The sequence below is a fragment of the Salvia splendens genome, chromosome 8, assembly GCF_004379255.2.
Source record: "Salvia splendens isolate huo1 chromosome 8, SspV2, whole genome shotgun sequence".
In the NCBI taxonomy this organism is placed as follows: Eukaryota; Viridiplantae; Streptophyta; class Magnoliopsida; order Lamiales; family Lamiaceae; genus Salvia; species Salvia splendens.
In genome coordinates this window covers 1629636-1644861 of record NC_056039.1, presented here as the reverse complement: position 1 = coordinate 1644861, position 15226 = coordinate 1629636, and the positions used below count along the sequence as shown (strand labels likewise).

General features: G+C 38.0%; 2 protein-coding genes across 2 annotated transcripts; one reads left to right on the top strand and one right to left on the bottom strand.

The window, feature by feature from the left end:
• The first annotated feature begins 5349 nt into the window (after positions 1-5349).
• On the top strand, positions 5350-10234 carry LOC121744614 (F-box protein CPR1-like). The gene is made up of 3 exons (XM_042138210.1): positions 5350-5762; positions 8401-8484; positions 8869-10234. Exons 1-3 carry the CDS (start codon positions 5350-5352, stop codon positions 10031-10033), a joined length of 1662 nt encoding a protein of 553 aa, XP_041994144.1. The 3' UTR covers positions 10034-10234.
• Positions 10235-11495: 1261 nt separating this feature from the next.
• Positions 11496-14270, bottom strand: LOC121746180 (dnaJ protein homolog). Its single transcript, XM_042140103.1, has 6 exons — positions 13966-14270; positions 12987-13152; positions 12767-12908; positions 12388-12664; positions 12101-12299; positions 11496-12008 (listed from the first exon to the last, which is right to left on the bottom strand). Exons 1-6 carry the CDS (start codon positions 14116-14118, stop codon positions 11683-11685), a joined length of 1263 nt encoding a protein of 420 aa, XP_041996037.1. The 5' UTR covers positions 14119-14270; the 3' UTR covers positions 11496-11682.
• Positions 14271-15226: the final 956 nt, after the last annotated feature.

Genomic DNA, 15226 nt, shown 5'->3' with positions numbered 1-15226 from the left:
CTACTTTGTTATCATATCATTATTTTCTTTTCTATTTTCCATTTTGTAAAAAGTTGTTAAGTAGCTTTGGTAGGGTACTTCTGCTAAACAACAAACATTCTATATTGGAAAGCATTCATTTTTCCTTATAACATTTCAATTTTGTTGTTATTACAAATAGTGTTTGATTTGGTATCAAATCCTACTTAAATAGATGCCACACATATATATCAATATATATATATAGGGATGTATTCATTTCCTTTTCCTATATTTCCTCCTTTTTTCTTCTTAATATCAGCCATTAGATTAGAGAAATGGACGGTCAAGATCAACATTGGGTAATTAATCCCGTGTTGCATTATTTGTCATATTTTGTGCATTATGAGGGTACAATAGTAATCTAATAATGGCTGGAAACCGCTACGAATAATGCACCACATGGTCACGAGTAATGCATATAATTGCCTATATAATGCACAATATGTGAACTGCAATGCATACGAACAAGATGTGTTGTGTTATGATGTTTGACACACGTTTCTTGTTTCCCTAAGGGTTTAATAAGCTTAGGGGCTAGGGTATAGTACGTAGACATGTATGTAATCTTCACATGGTAACGAGTAATGGATATAATTGACTATATAATGCACAATTTGTGAACTGCAATGCATACGAACAAGATGTGCTGTGTTATGATGTTTGACACACGTTTGTTGTTCCCCTAAGGGTTTAATAAGCTTAGGGGCTAGGGTATAGTACGTACGCATTAATAACAAATTATAAAACGTTACGAATAATTCACCAAATTGTCACGAGTAATGGATGTTATTAACTATATAATGCACAATATGTGAACTGCAATGCATACGAATAAGATGTACCATGTTATAATGTTTGACACACATTTCTTGTTTCCCCTAAGGGTTTAATAAGCTTAGGGGCTAGGGTATAGTACGTAGACATTACTAAATGCACGTATGTAATCTTCAATCCGTTGATTAACCCATATACACAATACCTCTAATAATGCATAATATACTGAGATAATGACAATTAACAGCTACATAATGCACTACCTAAACCAAATAATGCACATACGTATATTCCAATAACAACAATTTGTTAGTAATGTCTACGTACTATACCATAGCCCCTAAGCTTATTAAACCCTTAGGGGAAACAAGAAACGTGTGTCAAACATCATAACATGGTACATCTTATTCGTATGCATTGCAGTTCACATATTGTGCATTATATAGTTAATAACATCCATTACTCGTGACAATTTGGTGAATTATTCGTATCGTTTTATAATTTGTTATTAATGCGTACGTACTATACCCTAGCCCCTAAGCTTATTAAACTCTTAGGGGAAACAAGAAACGTGTGTCAAACATCATAACACAGCACATCTTGTTCGTATGCATTGCAGTTCACAAATTGTGCATTATATAGTCAATTATATTCATTACTCGTTACCATGTGAAGATTACATACGTGTCTACGTACTATACCCTAGCCCCTAAGCTTATTAAACCCTTAGGGGAAACAAGAAACGCGTATCCAAACATCATAACATGGTACATCTTATTCGTATGCATTGCAGTTCACATATTGTGCATTATATAGTCAATTATATGCATTACTCGTGACCATGTGGTGCATTATTCGCATATACCAAAATGTGGCAGTTACTTTTCCGTCAAATGTCAATAATAACCCTGTAATGCATACAACCACCTTCTATAATGCAACACGGAACCAGTTTTATAGAATCAATCTGATCCGTTGATGCCTTAGATCTAACGCATAATATTAAGAAGGAAAAATGATCTAAGATGTGAAAAGGAGAATAACGCTCATATATATATATATATATATATATATATCTAGATAATCAATAAATTTATGTACCAAATGCATAGACATGCACATAGTTTGGATAAGATAGAATTAATTCTCTACGACTTGATGTCCAACATGCTTCAATAATAGTTCACATTTTTTTTCTCTATTTCCACGTGAATAATAAAGATGGCCTCTATTTTCTTGCATAAAATCTAAGTAAACGTTGTACTTTTCGACAAGATGAAATTTATCATTGTTATTATTTTGTAAATCATATATTCCATATGATTTTTTTGAGCCTATTATCTTTGGACTCTTGCTCGCCTCTTGTGGCTCGATCCCTTTTTTTGGGTAAAAATTTCTCAATCACAAAATAGTCAGATGAAATTTAAAAGAAAATATGAACATTCGTTCCATGCCACTAATTAGACTTGTTAGTATGTCTTGAATCTGTATAGATTATGCTTCTAAATTAGGATAGGATTATGTTTCCGAATTGGGATAGGATCTCATCACGTGTGACTATTTATATGGGAGTAGATCACATAATTCTATAATCTGAAATCTGTAGCCACAATCCGAATTGCTCTATTTTGTCGCAACAAGACCATTCGATCATAAGTTAATTAGACGATTCGATCGTAAGTTGATTTGTAGACTAATTAGACAATTAACGATTTGCAGACCATGTGAACATTCTGGTGAGCCAAAATAATCCGGTTAATGGGCCTTATCCAAATACACAAGTGGTGGATAAGGATTTTATGATTTTGGTTGAGAAGCCTAGAATTGTAGGATAATAATATATTGATGTGACAAATTTTGTTCATATCACAGACATCAAGAAATATCTTGTCCCTACATCAATGGATCCTAGATAATTATTAGTGAAAATTGTAAACTTTTTTTGCTCTCATACGTGCAATGAAAAACCGGTCCGTACCATCAAAAGGTACTAAAAATATATAATTAGGGTAATGTTAAAGACTTAGAAATCGTATCATTTTCTTTTGCCATTTATGATGTAATAATTTAGATACTACTATGTTTTAACCCAACTTTGTGTTTCATTTAGATAAGGCCCAATTTCTCAATAATTATGGGCCGGATGCTAAAATTGAGCCCATTGGTTCGTAATGATTTAATAACTGGAGGCTTTATCAAGGGAATATGGCCTAAAATTAAGAGCACCCGCAACGCGTGCCGCCGGCGTTCCGCGTGCCGTTCCGCCGGAACGGTTTCGCCGCGGAACGCGTTGCGGCGCTGCATTCCGCTCCCGTCCCGTTCCCATTCCGTGCCGGGTGCCGACGGCACGTAACGCGGCACGGAACAAGCCGCCACGCGCCTGGGCGACGTGGCCGATCCCCGTGCGTGCGTGCTTCCCACTCGCCGGCCCGCGAGTGGGACACGTCAGCAATGACGCAATAATTATTTTTTTTTTATAAACATCGAATTTTAAAATTTTTTTTTTTAAACGGTAACATTACCGTTTTTTTTAACTTTTTCTTAATTTTTTTAATTTTTATTTTTATTTTCTTATTCTATAAATACACCTAATTCATTCATTTTATACACAACTACACATCTATTCTTCCTACATCAACATCAATTTCTCTCCAATTTTCATATTCTATCTCTTCAAAAAATGTCCGGCGACGGCAATTACGGTGGTGGCGGCGCCGGAGGGTGGGATCTCAACGCGTTCGGCGATTGGGAGACCATGTACAACACACTTGGTGGTTCTGGGTCATCGACGCCGGGCACGCAGGGGTCGGCGACGCCGGGTGGGTACCAACCACCCACTTTCGATGTGGATGCCTACGCTCGAGGCTCGCAGCTTTCCCAGGGTTTGTCCCAGATTCGGGAGGATATCCCCGTTGAACCCACTCAGGGAGGAGGCCGAGGCGGTGGAAGCTACAGGGCTGCGTCTGAGGCACCCGAGGAGGATGAGGAGGAGGAGCCGGAGGATCTGGGCCGGCATCCCTACACCAACGAAGAAACAAAGGCGGTGTACACCGCCTGGCTCACCGTCTCATATGATCCCATCGTCGGCAACCAACAAGCCGCCAAGTGCTTCTGGGAAAAGGTCCGTGATTGTCTACCACGAGACTAAGCCGAAAGGGGCCCGGAAGCGCAAATATACAATGCTTCGTGCTCACTTTGGCCGAGTCGATTTACAGGTCAAAAAATTCTGCGGGATCTACTCCACCGAAGCGGCGCACTACCAAAGCGGAGCTTCGGGCGCCGACATACTGAGGGCGGCTTTGCGCGCCTTCCACCAGGACACCGGTGTACAGTTCAAATATGTTGATATTTGGCAGCTCGTCAAGGACGAGGAAAGGTGGGCCGGTGGTGTCCGCTCCAGCTCGGGATCAACCTCAAAGCGGACGAAGCACACGACGAGCGGCCAGTACTCGTCTGGTGACACCGATGCGCCCAGTGATCGTGGCACGCAGGAGGTTGGGGTTACGGCCGCCGAGTACGAGGGATCTAGCCGTGGGCGCCGTCGTCCGCAAGGGACGAAGGCGGCGAAAGCGGCTAGAGCGAGGAAGGGCCGAGGAGAATCAAGCCAGTCGGCCTCGGGATCGGGCTCACAAGGAGGCTCGAACACACTTATGGTGGCGTACATAACCGCCACAATGGCGGACACTTCCCGCTTCTCGTACGCCCAATACACGGCCTGGTGGAACGGAATTGTGCATATGGCAGGACTACTTGGTCTTCCCCCTCCCCCTAAACCTCGACCGCCTCCGGAGGATGATTCGCCGGCGGAGTAGTTTTTTTATTTTCCCACGTTTAATTGTGTGTTTTTTATTGTGTGTTTTTTATTTTTTTAGGATTTGAATTGTGTGTTTTTTTTAATTTTTTTAAGTTTAAGTTGTAATTTTTTTTAATATTGTGTGTTTTTTAATAAAGTATGTTTGTTTTTTAATAAAGTATGTTTGTTTTTTAATAAAGTGTGTTTATTTAATTTAATTTAGTTGGAAATAAAAATAAAAATTGAAATAGAATGAATAGTAATTTAAGGAACGGTTAAGGAACGGTTAAGGAACGGAGGGTTGCAGGTTCCGTTCCTTAGTTAAGGAATGGAGTAAAAAAGTACAGTGGGGCCCTCAAATAGTGGTTTAAGGAACGGTATAGGAACGGTATAGGAACAGCGTTGTGGATGGCCTAATAATTTAATTTACCCAAATTAAGCTGGACGCTAAACATATTTATACAAGTACATGCACAAATTTGACGATATTAACTATAAAATTAAGTGAATTTAGAGTGAGAATTGCAGAGAATGTGGGAAATAGTTGAAAAAATTAACTATCAAATTTGGATTTCTGCATAATTTGTTATTAGCCACACCAAATTTACAGATTTGGAGACCTTAATTTTGATGCTGTAAATTACACTTTCAAGTGTGTTACTTTTGATCACATCAATATTTTGCTGCTCTGTTTTCCTGTTTATTATGATACTGATGAAGGGGCTATCACGTTGATCTAGGAAAGCTGTTGAAATTCCAAAATGGGTGAAGACTTCTTCGAATATCTACCACCAGAAGTCATAGTAAATATCCTCTCAAGACTCCCCACTCGAGCAGCTGTGGTCTGCAAGTGTGTTTGTAAGCCATGGCTCGGTCTGCTCGCTACTCCTGAGTTTGTGAATCCCCATATGTCTAGATCAGTCCCGGGCCTTGCTGTTGAAACACACTCCAACTCATTCGAAATCGTTGAATTTGTGGATGAGCTCGAAACAGAACTTTTTAGCACGTTTTCTGTACCTCCTCCTTGTGGCATAGGTTCACGTGATTGTAAGACACCATCTGTTTTGAGGGGCTGTCTCTGTGTAAGCCATATTACGGCTGATGGGGAGATTGTAATCTGGTTGATGATGGAATATGGAGATGAGAAATCTTGGGCAAAGGAGATTGTAATCTGGTATACCGTTTTTAACGGTATACCGAAACACGGTACGGTACACCGTAATAACGGTATGGTAACGGTAACGGTATACCGAAAAAAAAACCTATTGTGTCCAAAATATTTAAAATAACAATTCAAGTGTTCAACTATTTAAAAAAGCCCAAAATAATAAAACTTCATCACAATCAAATCTTGTTCATAGCATTCAAATTAATAAAACTTCAACATTCAAATCTAAAACAATTTATGAAGTCATGATCAACAACATTATCTTCATTTCTTGCAACCACGTTGTCTTCATTTCTCAAAATTCCACAAAAAATCGTTGAAGATGACCCTGCATTTGATAACCTTTATTAATAGTCGAGCATAATCACAATACACAAACAACCAAACCAAAAGAAATGTATGGAGTGTAACATCCATATATCAAAACACCTAATTATTGCAACATAAACTTGCTCCTGCAGTTATAACTCAACGGTTAATTTATATTTTCACAGATTTAAAATGCTTTTTAATTTTAAGTCTGATATTTAAATGTCAAGACAATTTATTAAAATGTCAACACAAATATGTGTTGAAATTTTAATGTGATCGTATTGACATTTTTAAGAAAAGGTGGCATTTAAACGCACTCTTGTGGCTATGTGGGGTTAATGTGATTGAAAAAGTATAATCCAAAGTAAGAGGATGTCGAATATTCTTTTGTTTATCATTTCACAACTTTTATTTCGCATAATGAAATAAATATGAAGAAATTAAAATGACCCGTGCATCACACGGGAGTGACACTAGTTAGTAATTTAAATTGGACATTTATTTCTCTTTAAGAATTAAGAATGACTGATCAGTATCCTATTTATTCATCATTCAATTTAAGTAGTATATAAAATAAGATAGCATACAATGAATTAAACACTAATTAAACGATTTGATTCATTTTCAGCTGCACATATTTTTAATTGACATTTTATGAAGTGGGACGAAGAATAAAACAAAAATTTTAATTACTTTGTATATTTGGAATATGACATTACACAAAGAATCATATACTAAATGGTGTGAGTTAATACAAATTCTTTCAAATGTGCTATGTTGAAACATATTCCCGATATCGTATTTCCAATCTTCTTTCGGTGTTATGTGCTATTGTGTTTATTATATTTAATAGGATGAGTTGATAAAAAAATAATTCAGGTTAATTTTGAATTTGTTTGAATAAATTATCATTTGAATGTTTAATTTTATTGTATTAATTGATGTATTAAATTTTTTTAATATAATATATATAAATGTAATATATATATTACAACACATTTAATATTAATATATATATATAATAATCTATCGGTATACCGGTATACCGCGGTATAGAAAAATTGATACCGTTACCGTACCGAAACACTGCGGTACGGTATCATACCGTACCGGAAACTGCGGTATACCGAAAAATCGGTATTTTCAGTATTTTTTCGGTACGGTAAGTCCGGTATTACGATATTTCGGTATAATTTCCCACCCCTAGTTCTTACATCTCTACGACCATGTATGCCTCAAGCTTTCTATCTCTCAAGAATTTTGCCATGGAGAATGTTAGCTCATTTTGAGTTGTGACTGTAGTTTGATGAATGGTGAGGGATATGAAAGACACAACCCTCTTCTTATATCTTGCAATTAAAGACTACGTATATTAGTCATTTTTTTATTCCTGGTTTTGATAATTCTTGACAAGAAATTTGTAGTTTATAGTATCACAAACTAGATATTCATAAACAAATTAATTTGGGGATGTGATCTGAAAATGGAAGATTTTGAATTTAATCAGTTGCACAAATGTAATAAACTCGCATGCATCTACATTTTATAAAAGATTAAAAACTTGAATGTGTTTCAAATTTTCAATAGTTGTAATGTTTGAAACCGACCACCACACAACATTACTAATTTAACATAAATTCATACTCAAATAATACAATTTATAAAATAATATGAATCTTAACACAATCAAATAATACAAGTTGGAGATAGAGATGCTACTAGGGTTGTCAATTCGGGTACCCGCGGATACTCGGTCCGAAAATTTCGGATACCCGATCCCAAATTTCCAAAAAAAATATCCAATACCCGATCCGAAACTGAAATCGGATACCCGGATACCCGACTTGGGTATCCAGTCCCGAAAAATCAGGTATCCAATCCCTATTTTTGAATTTTTTTTAATGGAAAATTAACTACAATGTACTGCACTGTTGTATACATAACTTCACTATTATTAACTACTAATGATCATATTTGGAAATGCAAAAAATTGCACAAAGAAAAAGGTACTGTACTACTAATTTATTACTACTATATACATATACATATACCAAGTATTCCCAAATAGGAAAATAATACTAACAAAGTAACATATAAACCATGCAGTACTGTATATACCTAAACATACACACCCTAACACATACACCATGTATATACATAAACATACAACACACTAACACAGTAAAAATACATTTGATTTTTGGGGTACTCTAACCCTAATTGAGACAGAGTCAAGAGTTAAAAGACATTTAATTATCTAAATTAAAAAAACAGAATAACTAAATAATTTATACAAATTAAAAAAAAAATGGCACAAAATCGTCATAAAATTTCGAATCAATTTGTCTCGAGCACACAGACGACTGCAGCGGCGCCGCTCTCAAGTTCCGCCGTCTCCACCGCATTCCAACATAAGGTGAATCATTACAATAAGCATTTTTTATTTCACATCTACAGCTTTCTATTTCTCTGTTTGTTCTCGTAATATGCCTTTGTTATCGGGATTTCGCAGTAAATTGATGCTTCTTTTACTCTTTTATCTACTTGTTGTAGATATTGCTTTATCGGTACGGTAACAAATATGCCGGATTTAGTCTTGTGAAATGCGTTAGGGCTTTAGGCTTATATTCAATTTTGTTGTATTCCTGCATTTTGATGCTATAATATGGAGATTTTGTTGCTCAATTTTGTGTATATATAACCTAGAACTGTAATGGATTATGGATTTGGGATTAGGCCTAGTCAGATTAATAATTTGATGTTGCTCTGTTTTACATTTTAACTTTTGTTAATGATCAAGGGGTTATTACATCAAGATGGGTAATTCCAAACTGGGCGAAGATTTCTTCGAATATCTTCCATCAGATATCATAGTAAATATCATCTCAAGGCTCCCCATTCAAGACGCTATGGCTTGCAAGTGTGTTTGTAAGCCATGGCTTGTTCTTCTCGCTACCCCTGAGTTTGTGAATTCCCATCTTTCTAGATCAGTCCCGGGCATTGCTATTGAAACACACCCAAAGTCATACGACGTCATGGAAATTGTGGATGAGCTATGCAATGAGGAGTGTCATCCGTATACAGCCTTCAACTTCAAACTGCCCTTTGATGAGCCAATCCATAGTTCAGCTAACGGTTTGATCTTTCTAAGAGGCGTCGATCATGGTGATCTTATCCTGTGCAATCCAGTCACACGTGATTATATCAAGCTCCCTTCTCCTCGACAAACCACCTCAAGAGATCAGCTTGCATGGAGTTTTGGATTTGGAGTGAGCAAAACGACCGGCCAATTTAAGGTGGTTAGGATTTTCTTAGAAAAACCACTACATGGGGAGTACAAAAAACCACGACATGAGTACAAAAATGAGAGCCAAGTATACACTGTTGGAACCGGAATGTGGAGAAAAGTTCCCCATGGTAGCCGGCACTGTTTTCTTGACAGACTTGGAGGGTTACTTTTTAATGGAAATCTTCATTGGAGGGTAATTGAGAAAATCGGAGATGACTTGGTTGAATGGATTTCTTGCCTTGATCTTGAAACAGAACGTTTTAGCACCTTTGCTGTACCCTGTATTCCTGATATAGAGCCCTACATTATTAAGACACTGTGTGTTTTGAGGGATTGCCTCTGTTTGTGCTATAAAACTGCTACAAATTTTCGGGAGCTTGCAATTTGGTCGATGAAGGAATATGGGAATGAAAAATCTTGGACAAAGGAAGTTTTAACCGGCGAAGCTTTCGGAGGATATTCTGTACTTCATGCTTTCCCGTTCAAAGTTTTCGAGAATGGTGACATCTTGATGGAATGTGATAGGGAGAATCTATGCTACTACTCCAACAAGACTAAAACTTACTATGACTTCTTTATTCGAGAGGATTGTAATGAGTACATATCTACGACCATGTATACCCCAAGCTTTCTCACTTTGAAGAATTTTGTGATGGAGAATGTGAGCTCATTTTGAGCTGTGACTGCCATTTGATGTCTGCTGATGAAATACATGAATGGTGAGAGACAAAGCTCTTCTGGAATTGGTGCAACTCTTTTGCTAAGATAACATTAGTTTTATTTGTGATATGGAGTAGCTTTCTTGGTGCAACTCTTTTGCTAAGATAACATTGGTTTTATTTATAATTACAAATTATCAGTATATGATTCTTACTTAGGTTCTTATGATTCTTGACAAGAAATTTTTATTTTATATCCACATGGAATTGTTCAATCTATGTTATAATATAAACAATCCATTCTCAACAAACTAGCTATTGAGATTAACAAGTTAATTTAAGAATGTGATCTAAAAATTGAAGGTTTTGAATTTAATCACTTGCACAAAAAATTATGTCAAACTCTATGTTTTCTTCATATATAATCAACTCCCAATAATACATTTGTATTTAAAAAGTGATTGAAAACTTGCATGAGTTTTAATACTTCTATTCAACTCTTACAAATCCCACTATTTTCTTTATTATTTCATCTTCACTATGCTTCAATCTACTTCGTAGTACTATAATTCTTCTCATATTCGTTAAAATTTGCGTCATTTATTATAAAGGACACTACTTTCTGACTTCGTCCTCTAACAATAAAAACTTTTAAAATGACACGAGTTTTAATGCAAAATCAATAATGTAAGAGAAATAGAAATAAAAGTGTGTCAGTAGAAAATGAGTCCCACCTTATTAGAATTATAAAGCACAATGCTTGAAGAGCCAACGGATGCCTCCACGTTCCAACAGTCACTGCCACCGCCCACTTGTACGGAGTTCGTACATAGTGATGAAGAGATCGTTGAAATACGACGTGAGGGATCTGCGGATGCCTCCACGTCCCATCAGCCACCGCCTACGGCGTCTATGCCTCCACATCCCATCAGCCACAGACCACCAGAGGATGCGGAGATCGCGCTTGAAGAGGAGGATGCGGAGGTATCGCCAGAGCTAGAAGAGATCGGCGACGACGCTGGCTCAGACGAATCAGGCGGCATTAGCCCAAATGAACCGTCGCCCAAGGAGGTTGTGGCAAAGCCGGACGCCCAAAGCGTCAGTCCAAGAGACCCGCCATTGAGCAGCGAATGATCTCCCCTCTGAACCGAGACTTGCAAGAAAGCCATTGAGCAGCCTTTGCCACCTTAGTCACACTACCGCCTTCTCTGAACCAACTCTCTCATCCTCGAGTCTCTCTCCCTTTGTTGCTTGAGCATGTTTGGTTTTGTTGTTGTTAGATTTTGTATATTTGACAGACTTGAGTTGTCGTTGAGACTTTTGTGAAAGAGAAGGCAATAATTTATCGAGAGTACGTGTAACCTTCATTCGCGTTTGAAATAGAAATATTTGGAAAATTTTAGGCAATGCTGGTATGCTACACAGATTCAAATAGTTAGCCTCTCATGGAAAGGAAAAAGGGATCTTGGCGTGCTTAAGTAACAACATCAAGGCTATAATAGCAATCACACTAATAATAAATAGATGAGATACAGACAAAACAAGCAGCAACAGTCTTCATTGAAGGAATAATGTGTTGCATTTATGACAAAGTATGGTTTCACAAAAAATAAAGCAGCAGCAACTTTCACAACCCAAACAACTTCTCTTGTTTCAGGCCCTCCCATCACTGCTGGGCGCATTGAACCCTCTGTCCCCCACCGTGCATGTCCTCGTCATCCTCATCATATGCCTCCTGGTGCTGGGCCGCAGCCCTCCTCCGGGCTTCCTCCTCGATGTTGACATCGTGGAGAGTCGTCTCCTCGCACTCATCAATCTCCATGTCGGTCAGCTGGGATTGCGGCCTTGCAGGGAGGATCTTCTCCAAGGCAGCAACCTGCTCTGGCGCGAGGGATTCTGGGAAATCAACGTTGAAATGGATGTAGAGCTTGCCCTTCATGAAGGGCCTCTGGTACATTGGCATTCCTTCGTCGTTGATTGCCTTGTATGAATCTGTAATAGGTTAGTGTATTAGTGAATCCTGACACATTGGGATAATCATCGCGGAGCTAAACTAAACCGAGAAAACGTATGTAAACACTTACTAGGCTTCACAACTTCTCCTGGGTGGGACTTGATGAGGAGCTGTCTGCCGTCTAGGTGAGACAGGATAAACTGAAAACCACAGAGGGCCTCGGTAAGGGACAGTGAGTGCTCGGTGAAGAGGTCGTCGCTCTTTCTCTTGAACTTGGGATGCTCCTTCTGTTGGAGCACGAAGACTATATCTCCGGTAACAGTATCAGGCTGCATAAGTAAACGCGTCATATCATGTCAGGAACATCTCAACGCCAATACAGCACGAGATCAATCAAGATATAACTATCATACATACCGCCTCATCAGCTTCTCCTGGGAAAGTGATCTTCTGTCCATTCTGCATTCCCTTCTCAACATGGACTTCCAAGACTTTCTTCTCCTGGACAACCTTCTCACCCTTGCACTGGCTGCACCGATCTTTATCACTGATGGTTTCTCCCGTACCTTTGCAGTCATTGCACGGGTGCTGCATCTGCTGAATCATGCCAGGGCCAAGTTGCCTGATGGAGACCTTCATACCACTTCCTTGACAGCCTGAGCATTTCATGGAAGCTCCTGATTTCGATCCCTTACTGTCATACAAGATCCCATCAAACCACATTAGCCACAATATTCATGTATAAAGCAAAGCAGGTCACCCAAAACGAACACTGCCAAAGTGGGCAAAAACATACCCACTACACTTGGAACAAATAACATTGCGTGACAGAGAGAGCTTCTTCGTTGTACCAAGATAGAGCTCCTCAAGAGACACCTTCAATGGATGCACTACATCTTCCCCCCTTCTTTGCCTTCTTCCTCTACTGCTACCACCACCTGGTTGAAGAGACATAAAAAATCAGTCAAGAATACTATAGGAAGCTTGAAAACAAGCACTCGGTCCACATTGCTCACCTCCAAATGGGCTCCCGCCAAAGAATGAGGAGAATATATCGAATGGGTCGTGCATGCCGCCTCCTCCACCCATTCCTTCCTTGAGTGCATCCTCACCATACTGGTCATAGATTTCACGTTTCTCGGGATCACTTAGCACCTCATAAGCATGAGCAAGCTCCTTGAACTGCATCACATACCATCATTTCAGTCCATCAATCAAACTAAGCATCAACAAGGCTAGAAAACTTCCCATGCTTAAAATTTACTATCATCCTATTATTGCTGATGATGCAACAATTTCATACTGCTATATCACAATAATTTACTCTACTACTACTTAGTAATTAGCATACGCATCAATGAACAGGTAATTAGCAATTAATGATGTTATCTCATACTTGATCACTCAAGCAATGCACACAATTCAGTAAACGGCTTGTTTCACTACATTTAGCTATCAATAAGACGATCAAACTTCTAAAAACCGAATATTTGTCATCACAATACCTAGTTAACGTTCAACATTTTAGTCAATGAAGAAGAAACTTCTGAATGATTTCATAAAATCCAGAAACCGTTACACCAAAAGGCCAAAATACCAGTCTTCAATTCAATTCATCAGAAAAAATTCAACAAGATATTCAATTACCCATGGATTATAATCCAAAAACCCTAAATTGATGTCCGATAACATAACACATACGATCTCCCATACCAAACAGAGACAGCCATATCAACAAGAAATTCTCAAATAAACCAATTAACGAAAGAATTTACCACAGATCGAGCTAAAAACCACTCGGTGAACTCACCACCCACTCCAAAACACAAAAAATAAATCAACAATAACCATATCAATCAACAATTGCAAATCGCTTCACCATTCAACTAATAGTATAAATCACTCAAACAAGCGAATCAGCACAGATCGAGCTAAATAACACTCGGTGTAAATCCTCGCACACTCCAAAAACACAAAAAAATCAATCAACAATACCTTCTCAGGGTCACCGCCCTTATCAGGATGGTTCTTAATCGCAGCTTTCTTATACGCCTTCTTCAAATCCTCTGGCGACGCCGTCTTAGGCACCCCGAGAATCTCATAATACCTCGAATTGTCGCTCTTCTTCGGCGCGCCTCTCCCAAACATATTCAATTACTCAGAATTAACTCCTCAATTGAGAGGTTCGATTACTAAGTATCACAAGCGATCGAGAGAAACAGCAGTCTATAATGCGATTGTGATTTGTGAGGGAAACAAGGGCCGAATTTAATAGGGAATTCACTGACGGTGGCGATGGAGCGATGGAGCGATCCTGGCCGTTGGACTAGGCAAGGTTAGTTTCCTTCGATGGGTGAAGAATCTCGAATTCTCTTCCTTGTTCTTTTCTATTTTCAATTTTTGTTGGATTAAGTATTGGCCGTTGATTATGGAAAGGAGGGTCCAGATTTCTCTTCTAGATTGTTCTGTGTATATTGAATGAGAACGCGCTTCTTAAGTTAACAATAAAAACGTGTTCGCCTAATATAAAATTCGAAAGATATGTAAAGATTTAAAAGATTACTATTAACCTTGTTTGAAATTGTCTTAGGCGAAATATTTCGTATAAATTGTTGATTTGTGAATATTAATTCGATTGATGTATCTTAGACGTCGTCGTTTAGGTTAGTCGAATTTAAAATATATACTGCATAACTCAACAATAGAAAAACTTAACATTGTGTAATTTTCTGATATTAACTCTCAGTCTGATGTTGTATCTATCAAGTAATACATTTTATTTTATTTTTTATTATTTTTTTTAATCAAACACCTTATAGGTGGAGGGTTCGACTTCTACGATGTGAGTTTTTCGACTTCTACGTATGATGTGAGTTTTTCGACCACGAATCATCATCCTCAAATGAGTTTTTTCTTCAATGGGAAGGTCCTTCCCATCCAAATCAAAAAACATCTTGAACCTCTACAACAATCGCCCACACCCCCTATCTCGTCGTTGTCGATGCTTAAAAACCCCCCGCAGCAAGCAAGCAAGCGGAGTCTGTAGAAACCATAATCTGTTATGGTGATTTAAGTTCATGCATGCTCTCTATTGTTTAGTTCATGTTATTTTTATTTGTTTTGATTTACACATTTAACTATCAAAAAACATTTTTTTATAATCTTAATAACATAAAAGAAATGACCTAAAAAAGAAACCAAGCCTCAATTTCTAAGTAATTTAGTGCAATAATCAAACTAAATCTCTAGAGTACTT